The 13,078-nt window shown below is 41.7% G+C and overlaps 1 protein-coding gene across 1 annotated transcript; it reads left to right on the top strand.

The window, feature by feature from the left end:
- The first annotated feature begins 42 nt into the window (after window positions 1–42).
- LOC124118907 lies at window positions 43–11,440 on the top strand. The gene is made up of 2 exons (XM_046481214.2): window positions 43–172; window positions 6,098–11,440. Exon 2 carries the CDS (start codon window positions 6,434–6,436, stop codon window positions 10,301–10,303), a length of 3,870 nt encoding a protein of 1,289 aa, XP_046337170.2. The 5' UTR covers window positions 43–172; window positions 6,098–6,433; the 3' UTR covers window positions 10,304–11,440.
- Window positions 11,441–13,078: the final 1,638 nt, after the last annotated feature.

Consider the following 13,078-nt stretch of genomic DNA (forward strand, 5'->3'; position numbering starts at 1 on the left):
TCGGTGAGGTTGGTCACGTTGACCCGGTCATACCCTTCACCTCTGACCTGTCTGACCTAGATGTGAACCCACACTTGAACCCGGTAACGGCCTTGACATTTATCGGGAATTGAACCATTTTCTCTCGAAGGCCAAGGGTCAAATTGTGTTTTAGACGCAGCTTTCGTCCACGGTAAGTCGTTTAAAACGCTTTAGGTAGCTTGTATTGATCTGTAGCGTGTAATAGAGACGTGTTTTAGTCGTTTTGACTTCTGTTAGTATCGACACAGAAACGAGGTCAACCTCCTCACTCTCGCAGTCACTCCGATGCCGTGTTGGGCGCACATCGTTTATTGGTGTTGATAAACAAGAGGAGACAATTTCCCAAATCGTTTAATTCAGTATCAGTTGTTATCGATTGTACCGTGTATTTCTGATACATAATCACAATGTGTTACACATAAGGGTCACATTATATAATTTATATCTTCCTCGGCGTATAACGAGGTATATATCTGCATTATGTGACAAGGTCTCCCGACTAGCGGCGATGTGGTCCGCCAAGCATGTTACAGTCAGGTGTGACAGTTCATTTTATACCCCTGTATAATTAAATGCCCCGTATATTATGTCAGTACAGTCATACCAACGTTTAGGTTTCATTTTGTAGTTGAATAATCACACCATAACGTCCACTCTAATTATAGATACCCTTGAATTTGTAGCATATATGACACTACATGCAAAACAAGGTTAAATGCACATTATGGTAATTTTAATAATATGAATGATTAGAAATAAGCCTTTATTAAATTTTCCCCTTAAAATGTTCATTACAATGAGTGTTTTTTATTTATTAAATTCTGTCTGGTTCAAGGCCAGTCTGTTACCACGAGGGTCGCAGTCTATACATATACATATCTAGGTAATATATGTCAGACTTTCACACCATTCAACTTGGCCCTCACATGGAGCTAGAAATGTCAAATTCTCTGTCAAAGGTATAATTCCTGTTGATCAGCTGATTGAATATTCCGTAGCTCGTTATACCAGTAAATTAACTGCATGACTATTGTTCATCGTGTTTCTTCCTGTTTCCACCTGATCACGTTACTGTATCATGTGTATTGGGAATGAAAGTAGCTACCACACTTAAAATCATTTGTTCAAGTCCTTGCGCATTGTAATGTAATTCAGTGATCGAAATTGAGAGTGCTCTTTGAAATCTTAAGGCTAGGGACCTCTAAATCTGTAGCGTTTAACGTTTGGTTTTATGACCAGGACCCCTTGACTGTCATGCTAATTTCAAACACTTTAAATAATTCATTTCTTCCATTTTATTTTTCAAGTCATTGTTTGATGTGTATGAGTTCATCGAACGATTTCGTCACCTACAATAGTGCATTCAGTTATATTATGTATTTAGTGATGAAAAACAATGTTTAGAAAATATAGAATCTAAGACTTTCATTCTACCTTAGTGACACTAAATGTATACATGGTACAAAAGATAATTCAGAAAACTAATAATACCTGTAATTTGTAAATAGAATATTTGTCATTTCTTGTCAAATAATCATTTTCCCCATCCAGTGACCAGTGACTTGATGTTTTCAAGAATAGCTCAATTGTCACAACAGTGCTCTATTATTTTATAATATGGGATGATAGTGAGGTATCTGCTTTTTACCTTTTTAACGCTGCAAATAAAACGAGGTGTAATCACATGCTTTTGTGATCCTGCTCTATGCGTACACTATGTGGCATAATGTGTGAGCCAAGTTTCCAAATATTTTCAATAGAAGCATGTGTATTGTGTGAATTGTGGAATGTAATTTTAATAACAAGCCTCAAGATTTGGAAACTGCTGTGTATTGTGACCATGCACCATTGCTAGAATCACTACCGATTCCCGGGGCACGGGACACTGGTTAGGCGCACCTAGGTGACGTCATCGTTAAAGCTGGTTAGTTTTCTTGTCTGATTCAATCCTAAATAGAAGCTTTTCTCTGCCTCTGTGGGAACACTTTTCCAAACATGTTGAGTTTTCTCAGTAAATGTGTCGCATCTGGACAAGAGCATCGAATACGAAATTTGTAAGTTGGAAGGACTTCCTAAATTATTGCGTAACATTTATTGTGTTTATTGTGTAAAGTCTGTGACACAATTCAGAATCCTGGTCAGCAAAGCGACCGACCATGTGATATTCTTTGGACATGCCTAGGATTTTATCTAAAAATAAATATTGTCTGTGAAAAAGAAACTGACTGCCACAATAACTACATTGTTGCTAAGGTGTTTTTAAAAAAATAAATAATTCAGGCTCATAGATTTAAATAAAAAAATATCTGGGTTTTCCAGCTGAAGCAGTCAGTCCCTAAAGCCCAGGCCCTCTAATATGCATTATGGAAATGGAACAGGGGAAGCATTGCCAAGCAATGGGACACTTCAAAGCTTTGTGTTTTCAGGGTCTGTCCTAAGTTATCCTAGGGTAATTCAGCTAATCAGTTGATTATTAATCCTAGGTTTTCATAATCAAATCCATATTTTGTTTGTTTTTTATAAGAGATAAACCTACTGTGTTTTCAACATACAGCTGTGTTACCTGTACATTTAACAGAGCTAAATTGAAATTAGAACTGAACATGCTGTATATCTATTCTAAGTAAAACACAAACTCTTTGCAAATGTTTATTGAGCATGTTGAGTGAGGCGGCATAGGATGAATCTATTGTTTTGAGTGGGTTGTTGATCTGAATTACAGAACAACACCTGCCTTTAAACAAAATAAGCTGCTGCATATTCTCCAGCATTTCTGTGCCACCACTACTTAAGATCACACGATAGGCATTAAAGAGCAAGTAAAGTGAAAAAGATGTTTACTGTTTTGTTGCGAATATCAATATTCCTAGATACATTTAGTTAATTTCCCAAAGAAAAAAATTCAAACTATTCGTAGAAAGTATTTAAATGTCATAGTGATAGTGCAGAAATAACAAGCTCTGCAATCCAGCTTCCAAAATAAACCTGTTTGGGGGCATGGCATAAGCTACTGGCGCAGCGTTGACAACTGCTTTCATTGGCTGATAGGTTTGCAACGTTTTTCTATCTTGTGACTCTCAGCCATTATGCATATACTCGCTGACTTGGTTTATGCATGTTATTGTAACCCAATTTCGTGGATTGATGCTCATGATATCAGTCACTGGATTGTCTGGTACAGACTCGATTATTTATAGACTGCCATCATATAGCTGGAATATTGCTGAGTGTGGCGTTAAACAATAATCAAACAATAATTTCTGTTAGACCTACAAAAATAACAACATTGCATACATTGATCATTGTGTAAAATTACCTTTGATCTTGACATTGTGAATAATTAAAATAGCAATTAACAGTTGGTAAATAGCATTTAATTACTAACATCCTTTTTGGGTAATAAAACACCAGTTGCCCTTGGCCCTATTCCACACAATAAATGTCTGTCTAGGGATAAATCCCCTGAGTAAACAACTGAAGGCATCTTCAGTGTTGTTCCTAAGGTGACATAAGTTGTGGACACGGTAATCAAATAGAAGAGCAGACAGAAAAAGACATGTATTAAACCATCCAAGGCAGAAGCAGGCAGACTGAACATAGGCCTGATCATCATGATCTTTGACATTGTGTCGCACATCAAGCAGCAGAAACATGTTTTAACCTCCTGTAAGAGGATTCCCCCTACTGGGGGAATTTTTCGTATAGGGGATGATTTCATGTCTCCTTTTTATTGCCTTTTTTATGCTATTTCCGATTTTCAAGTTTAATTTTGGTCGAATATTTGCAAGAGTGGCAAAACCAGTATCAGAAATCAGAAATCAAACTGTAATCTAAACCAGGTGCTCCAAAAGGCACTCAAAAAAGCAAACATCCTTCATAAATAAAAAATAAAAGGGCAATAAAATCAAATTACAGAAAGGACACACTAAACTAAACTCTCACCTACACAAAATCAGAAAACACTCTCTCTCTCTCTCTCTCTCTCTCTCTCTCTCTCTCTCTCTCTTTCTCTCTCTCTCTCTCTCTCTCTCTCTCGGCATGTAGATCAGCTGCAGTCCATCCCACTTGGCAGACGTCCGACATGTAGATCAGCTGCAGGCCATCCCACTTGGCAGATGTCTGACATGTAGATCAGCTGCAGGCCATCCCACTTGGCAGACGTCTGACATGTAGATCAGCTGCAGGCCATCCCACTTGGCAGACGTCCGACATGATGATCAGCTGCAGGCCACCCCACTTGGCAGACGTCCGACATGTAGATCAGCTGCAGGCCATCCCACTTGGCAGATGTCTGACATGTAGATCAGCTGCAGGCCATCCCACTTGGCAGATGTCTGACATGTAGATCAGCTGCAGGCCATCCCACTTGGCAGACGTCTGACATGTAGATCAGCTGCAGGCCATCCCACTTGGCAGACGTCCGACATGTAGATCAGCTGCAGGCCACCCCACTTGGCAGACGTCCGACATGTAGATCAGCTGCAGGCCATCCCACTTGGCAGATGTCTGACATGTAGATCAGCTGCAGGCCATCCCACTTGGCAGATGTCTGACATGTAGATCAGCTGCAGGCCATCCCACTTGGCAGATGTCTGACATGTAGATCAGCTGCAGGCCATCCCACTTGGCAGACGTCTGACATGTAGATCAGCTGCAGGCCATCCCACTTGGCAGATGTCCGACATGTAGATCAGCTGCAGGCCATCCCACTTGGCAGATGTCTGACATGTAGATCAGCTGCAGGCCATCCCACTTGGCAGACGTCTGACATGTAGATCAGTTGCAGGCCATCCCACTTGGCAGATGTCTGACATGTAGATCAACTGCAGGCCATCCCACTTGGCAGACGTCTGACATGTAGATCAGCTGCAGGCCATCCCACTTGGCAGACGTCTGACATGTAGATCAGCTGCAGTCCATCCCACTTGGCAGACGTCTGACATGTAGATCAGCTGCAGGCCATCCCACTTGGCAGATGTCTGACATGTAGATCAACTGCAGGCCATCCCACTTGGCAGACGTCTGACATGTAGATCAGCTGCAGTCCATCCCACTTGGCAGACGTCTGACATGTAGATCAGCTGCAGGCCATCCCACTTGGCAGATGTCTGACATGTAGATCAGCAGCAGGCCACCCCACTTGGCAGACGTCTGACATGTAGATCAGCTGCAGGCCATCCAACTTGGCAGACGTCTGACATGTAGATCAGCTGCAGGCATGCGTGGATGGTTGTACATGGCTGTTTGAAGCCTGAAGGCTGGCAGTAACGCTTGCATGCACACCCTGGATCCACTCATGTTTCTATACCATGTCAGAAATAACAAACATCAGAATGATGTGCATGAATGGTGTGACTTTATAGAAATAATATACATATTTGTTGTAAAATACATATAAACTGACACTTTGGTATTTCAGAAACACGATGTCTTTTTCTCTATCAAGTCTGGTCATGTGCAAATATCTATAAAACTATAAAACGTGAATGTCTGAGAATAAGCAGTCTAGATTATCTGCCAAAACAGATTGGGCCTTAAGGGCAAAATACTGGTTAAGATTATATGAATGGATTACTGAAAATCAGTGATGGTGCCAGTGGTCGCCCCAAGTCCTGAATTGGTCGCTTCAATAAGTTAAAAGTAATAATGATAGGTGTTTGCTATTCCCAGAAGTTCCATGGGCATGTGTTTATGAGAAGTAATATATTCATGGTTGCTCTTCCTATGGCATGCTTGGTTTTCATGATATTGTTTGTAATTTGCATTGTATTTCCATAGTCAGTCATAGAGTTCCAGTGAATTGAAAATAGAAAAATTATTAAAATGAAACATGACAGGCAGAGTATGTCCCTCCTATTGACCATAACTATTGAAGGGACGTAACTCGAAATAGCCACTGGTGGAGCGATGCTCAAACCCAGAAATTCCGGCCTAGTTCGGCAAGGGTGGAAACTGGACTTTTGCAGTGAGATGGGAGAATATTCTGTGTTAGGATGTATGTTTCTAAGAAAAATACACAAAAACAGCTGATCTTAGAACATGTAATAATTGCTGTTTCTTTTGTTTTCTTTGCCAGGTAGTGACGTGTAATAACAGGATGGGCTGCAATCCTATTCTCGGTGAACGTTGGAGATGGTGATGTGGTGTGTCCTTGTTTCTCCCTACCATGAATAATCAGATGGACAAAGCTAGGCAACCACACAATGTAAACATTAGCTGGTGAGGAAAACCACATCAGATGGAAATATGCCTTCAAGAAGATAAACATGATATGAAAATAAGCTTTGAGTTAGTATCCTTGAGACAACAGCACAAGGAGTAACAGTTTCCAATACATACAAACTTCAAAAGTCTGGATATAGGTGTGGGAAGATCTGTAGATGTGGTAAATGCCAATCGATTCTGATCAAAGATGGGTGAGAACATGAATATCAAGATTGAAACTTTCGAAGCAAACATTGAAGATTTTATGGGCAGCAGAGGAGGACCAGGACCTGCTCCTGATGGTTGGCAAGCAGAAACGGCATTGGACACGGAGAGGTTTCATCACAACTTCTTCTCCTCTGGACAAGCTTCATACATCCTTTCAGAAGGACATTACAGTTCAGATCCAGGTGCAAGTGAAAAAATTGAAAGTACTGAGGACATTTCTGAGGATTCTCAAGATAAGGACTGGAAAGTATCTTATCTGGACTATCAGGTTGACTCTGATGAGGAGGAAATTGAGACTGCTTCTGACAGAGATCTGGACCCCGACTATGACAAGAGTCCAGATCCTGATTGGGATGATGGTGACAGTTGGGACAGTGATTACAAACATGGATCAAGAAGTGCAAAGAGGAAAAGGAGTTTTAGAGGAAGGGGGAGGGGGAGGGGAAGGAGCAGAGACAGCTGTCAAAGCAGGATTGACAGACTCAAGTACAATCTCAGAGAGGTAGATGTTGTGAGCTTTGCATCAAATGTTAAGGGAGGAAAAGACATCAGCAACCTTCATTCTCTGGTAGCGAAAGGCATGTTTGGACAATATAGGAAGCTACTCAGGCAGGATGTTACTGATAAGGTAAAGAAAGAAAGCGATGAAACTCTGAAGAAGACAGTTAAGAATGTTTTAAGTGGAAGAAACCTATTGCCATCTCTGTGCAGTTCAGATATTTCTGCAGCCACAGTCAAGTCAGTAGCCAACATACTGCATGAAGACAATGCCTTGGAAGAGTCTGTTCAGTCATCTGTGGTCAGTGGATCTCATCCAAGTGCAAGTCTGCTCCTCCAGTCATTAATCAGAACTGTTCAGGATAAGGATCCAGGAAAGAATGACTTTCCTTTACAGTCATCAAATAGTAGCATAACCAGTGTGGCATCAGTTAGCACTGATGGTGGCAAGCAGAATCTGGAGGGACTCTCTGGGCGGTCGTTCCTCCTTCTGCAGCACCTTGCTCTGCAGGAACACCAGAAGAAACAACGATTAGGCTCTTTTTTATCTTTCACTCGTTTCCTTTCTCCAAATGCATACAGCTCCTCTAATGGAGGCAGTGTGTTGAAGTCCATGCTTACTGAAGATCTAGGGTCTACATCTGATGCCACAAGTCAAAGAACTGATACAACATTGTTGAGGAAAATGTTGGAGACAACTTATGTTCCTCCTAATGAAACATCATGTGAAGGATCTGAGCTGTCAAAATTCACTGATGGAAAGACAGAAACGAAACGACCGCTCTCTTTGGAGACATTTGAAGGCTACACTGTGTATGTAGATCAAGCAACATCAGATGATGACGATGGTGATCTTGATGATGATGACAAAGATAGAAGTGAGTGCCAGCAGATCCTTGAGGAGCCTGACCTGGAGATGGTCAATATAAAGACTGAGCCTGTGTCTCCAAGGCGTAGGTATACAGCAGCTGAGAGTTCTCCACAGATCATACCAAATCCAATAATGCAGATTAAGCCGGAACCTCTGTCACCCACGACAGGGGCTGAGGATGACAGCTTAGCTACACAAGAAACAACATCCAGGGAATGTGAAGACTCTGATTCAATTTATGATCAAAACATAAAAATAAAGAAGGAGCCTGACCTTCATTCAACTGAGGAAAGCAAAGAAGACGCGGAGGATAGCCATTCACAGCCTGAAGGATTCCAACAAAACCACCATGCCAGGTTAGATTCAGCAGGGACTCACCATGTGGAACAATCATCAGATCTTGCACTTGGCAGCACATTGGAAATGATGCAGGTCAAGTCTGAACCTATCTCTCCAATGTTACCAACACCACAAGATCCTTGGACAAACAGCCGTCATGGTGATGCTTCACCAAATATATCAAAGAATATTTCAAAATTACAGTCTTCAGATATTCCTGACTTAAATTTGCGCTCTTTGTTGGTGAATGATGAGACCACATTAAAATCAATGCTTAAGCAAAGGACACAATATAGTGATAATCAGTCCACGAAAAATGTAGATTTTCAAAATTTCTTGAAACCCAAACAGGGAAGACCACATTATGAGCAAACCCTAAGTCAAAAGATAGCTGCTTTGAAGAAGGAGGTTACCTCTGAAGGTCATACCAATGGGCCAAGAGATGACAGTGGATCTGAATTTGAAGTTTCAGCATCAACATTTCTGCAGTCTTTGAGCAGACTCTCTTCCTCCTCTTCTGGCAGTAAGGACACCATTCTCCGCGGACTGATGGAGGTTAAAGCTTCCACAAATTTAGACAGTCCTAGTCATTCATATAACACAAGACATAAACGAAAACATCAGGATTTATGCCTTCTTGGTGAAGACCAGGGTACTCCATCAGTTAAACAGGAGAGTTCTGCCTCCAACTATGATCTCAGGGATTCAGCAGAAGCGGTCCCACTGAACCAGTTTGAGTCACTGTCGCAGGCAATAAATCATAATAGAGCTAATGTTGATGGACTACGGGAGTTAGACATGTGTGAAAGTCTGAGTCGGAACGTCAACTCTTGCAGCCAACAACTGCTCAACATCATCAAGAGTGTAGGAGCTTCAAAGGTTTCAGAGGAACCCAAGAAACAAAATGTTACAATTTTACAATCTATGCTGAATTGTGTCAATGAAGGAGAGAACTCTGAGCCATTTGCAAAAACGCCAAAGATGTCAGGACTTTTGGACACAACTACCAGTACAATTGGAATAGGATCCACAAATTTTCTAAGTCAGAGTCACATTTCACCCCAAGTCGAAAGAAGCCATTCCCAGGTCCGAGCTGCTAAACAGGTCAGTAAATTCAGAATGATAAGACCCAAACCCTTTACTATCGGAACTTCAACCCAAACACAAATGGCATCACTTAGGATTGGCCTCAGGAAAAGGCGTAGCAGATCTGCTGACAAGTCTTCCTTCCGTGATGTTGGTTCAGGTGTATCTGCTCTGCCAACAGAATGTCCCTATCAGTGTAGACTTTGTGGCAATGCATTTAGATCTACATCTCTCTTGGAAGAACACATGCATGTTCATTTTGGGTCCATGCCCTTTGGATGCAGCATCTGTCCACAGTCGTTCATGATGGCCAAGGAGCTGGAGGAGCACATGAAGGTCCATGTGAGCAAGCTGTCTCCTGCAGTAGTATACAAGTGCACTGTGTGTGGAGATGTGTTTGATACTAAGAGGGAACATAATGAGCATCGAATTACCCATGAGACCATCCAACAGTTTCAGTTCAAAGACAGCAAGAAACAGCAAGGTTCACAGCATGTTAATGATCAGGTTCACAAGTTGAAGGATGTTCATACATGTAAACAATGTGGGGAAGTTTTTCAGGATATTCACAAGTACGTCCTTCATGTTGACCAACACAATGGATGGTATAAGTGTGAGAAGTGTGACAAAGTGTTGGTGTCGAAGGATGAATTCCAGGGGCATATTCTCAACTGTTCGGGGCAGAACTACATCTGTAGTGAGTGTGGAAAGTCCTTTATGCGCAAGGTGGAGTTGAATTACCACATCATGTTTCTGCACAAGCAACAGAGTGTGACGTGTGGAGTGTGTAGGGCGGTGTTCTGCTATGAGTCCCACCTGGAGGAGCATGAGCTGGAGCAGCATTCCAGTGAACTCCAGATGATGTTGCAGGGGGAGTCCTCCCCACAGCCCAACACTGTGGGGGATTTATCCACGGAAAATGGTTGCAAGATATCGGACAGTCTATCTTTGTCTGTTCAGCGTTCCTCGGGGTCAATGGCCATCTCAGACTTCTCGGTTCAGTGTATGTCGGAACCAGCTGAGTCAGAAGTGTTAACAATATCTGATAGTGAGTAGTGGTAGCTTGTCATGCAGTGAACTTGATTCAGCTCCCAGCATTGTATACTTCATGCTTGAATGGGATGATTCATCGATAGTATAATAACTGGTATAATTTCTGTTGAGTGGGGATGCAAACTTATATATACTGGACTTCCCATTATTATCTCTTGCGATTTTAAAGAAATCTAGAAAGTGCACCAGGGGATTATGACCATTATGATCTAGGATGACAATGATCATGAGAGGTTTGACCATGTTATTGACCAATATTGACCAACTGTGTGGATACCTGATAGAGGTGTTGTTAACCTCGGCCCTGATTCTATCCAACTTCTTTCCAAGACTGACACAAGTTGAGGAAACATGTATTTCAATTTGCATTTATTTTGTGTTCACAAGAATCTAATTGTATCATCGTGATCAATATACTTCTGTCGTTTTATGACGCAGTAGTCTGGTCATGCTATGAACTCTGGTAATGGTATTGTAATATCCTTACAAGTGGTTAGCACCTGGTTAAATGACCAAAGAGATAACTGCCATGATTACACTTATTATGGCTTTACTAGCTATGTTGACTTTGCTGTAGGCAGTTTAGCAGTTTAGCATGTTCAGGGCACAGTGGTAAATGCCGCCACCATAAGAGACAAATGTTATTGTATTGGAAGTGGTGCTTGTCTGATATGTAACCATGGTAATGATGGAATGATGTGGCATATTAGTTTTGATTGTATTACTATGATTGCTGGTATCAATCATCAGTATTAATCATTTGATAATCAAAATTCCTCTCATTTGTTCCAGTTGATATTGTTTTTCCCGGTGTTATTGAAATTGATGATGTTAATGTGATATTTTTGAAGTTTTATTGTCTATATATCTAATCTACACCTCAACTGTATATAATGGCTACAATGAACAGATTCTTAAGTATTTATTTGACAACAAATTGTCTCGGACATGTTGAGCAGGACAGTATATTTTAGGACCTGCATATCAGTGTAGCAAGAGCTGTGTATAGTGGGACCCATCTTCCTGAGGCAAGGGCATTAACTGACTATAAAAGTCCAGTTTCCACCCTTGCCAAACTAGGCTGGACTAACAAGTCTATGCATAGTTCAATCAAAATCGCGCAACGAACTAGACATTGATTTCAACGTGCAGATTTTGGTCAACTGCGGGATTTGCAAAGCATATGTACCCACAAATACACGTTGACAGATATTTTGCAAATCTTTTCATGTTTTTCATTAAGGTGTTCAAGTGTTTTGATGCACTTTGCGAGGTAAGGCCCGTTTTATTACAATATAGATCTTGATTATTGGTCAGATCGCCTTGACTGGGCACTAGCCATTGTGCTTGAAGCAATTGCTCAGTTGTCAATAGGAGGGACATAGAAGGGACATAACTCGTAATAGCCACTGGTGGTGCAAGGATCCAGCCTTGACATTTCATCCTAGATTGGCAAGGGTGGAAACTGGGCTTTTATGGTCAGTTGGAGCCCTTGCCTGGGGAAGATGAGTGGGACCTGTATAGGTCCGGTGTTGAGCAGGCACCCCTGTTGTGGCACCAGCAGGTGGTGAGAGTGGATGGTGCTTGGACTGCACGCTTTCACAAGACACAGGAATCCTCCTTATTTGTTTCAGTTTTCTTCCTATCTATTCATACTTGACACAATATATTATTATCAGTTTGTAACAGCTCCCACAAAAACATCAATTGCTTAATTAGGAGCTAGGTTACCTGTAGATTTACTGCGCACAGTGTGAGGTCTGAAATGTTAAGTTTAGCCTGGTTAAATCTACAGGTAACCCAGCTCGTTTCAAACAGAATTTTCGTAATGGTGACTGTAACCATGGTAACTTGAATTGACTCTTCACGACTGAAATAAAATCATTTCTGCCTCTTCTTCTTCTTCTTTATTATCTTTTATTGTTTAGTCACTTCAATTCATGTATGGCTCGCTATAGTGAGCTTGCGACTCTCAAATAAATATGCATTGAGTCATGATGACTCCCAGTCTGCATCCTGTGTTCAAGGCTGGTGAAACTCTGTTGTGGCCCAGCATGATGGTGCTAATGTGTCTCCTCCAAGAGTCCCCACAACTGTGGCAGCATTCAATCAGGGTTTTGTTTCAGCCAGTGGTCAGGCTCGCTGACTTGGTGGATGCGTGTCATGGTATCCCAATTGCGTTGATTGATGCGCATGATTTCAATCACTGGATTGTCTGGTCGAGACTCAATTATTTTCTGAACACCATCTTATAGCTGATATATTGCTGAGTGCAGTGTTAAACAACAAACAAACCAGCATGATGCTGCTAGTGTCTCCTCCCAGAGTCAACGCCACTTCTGTGGCAGCGTTCCATCTGTGTGCCATTAAGAGTATCTGTCAGTTGAGTGAGTGAGTTGGGTTGAACACTGCATTTAACAGTATTCCAGTTATATCACGGCATGTCAGCTTAATGTGGGAGGTAAGCCCAAAGTGATGCAGGTCTCAGACGTTTGCCACTTTGGTGAAACCCACGATAAGGGTATGGTGCTGACAAACCTAGAAACAATCGGGGCGAACCCGGATTCGAAACCCACAATCATAGGTTACGGGCGCATAGGTTTCAAGGGACGCAACTCTGCACAGCGAATCGCAACGCCTGACACGACTGGGCCACCTGTGGCCCCCTTACTGTCAGTTGAGTAGTTGGTCACAATGTGACTGACATTATTTTCATGTTGATGGAGAAGTTTTCATGTAAGGCTGCAATGAAAAAGTTATGTGGTTTTCAACTCTTTC

This window comes from Haliotis rufescens, unplaced genomic scaffold (genome assembly GCF_023055435.1).
Source record: "Haliotis rufescens isolate VD_foot unplaced genomic scaffold, xgHalRufe1.0.p SCAF_1, whole genome shotgun sequence".
In the NCBI taxonomy this organism is placed as follows: domain Eukaryota; kingdom Metazoa; phylum Mollusca; class Gastropoda; order Lepetellida; family Haliotidae; genus Haliotis; species Haliotis rufescens.

Excerpts from the sequence above, each read along its gene's own strand:
- LOC124118907 (XM_046481214.2), top strand. The coding sequence starts at position 6,434 with ATGGGTGAGAACATGAATATCAAGATTGAAACTTTCGAAGCAAACATT.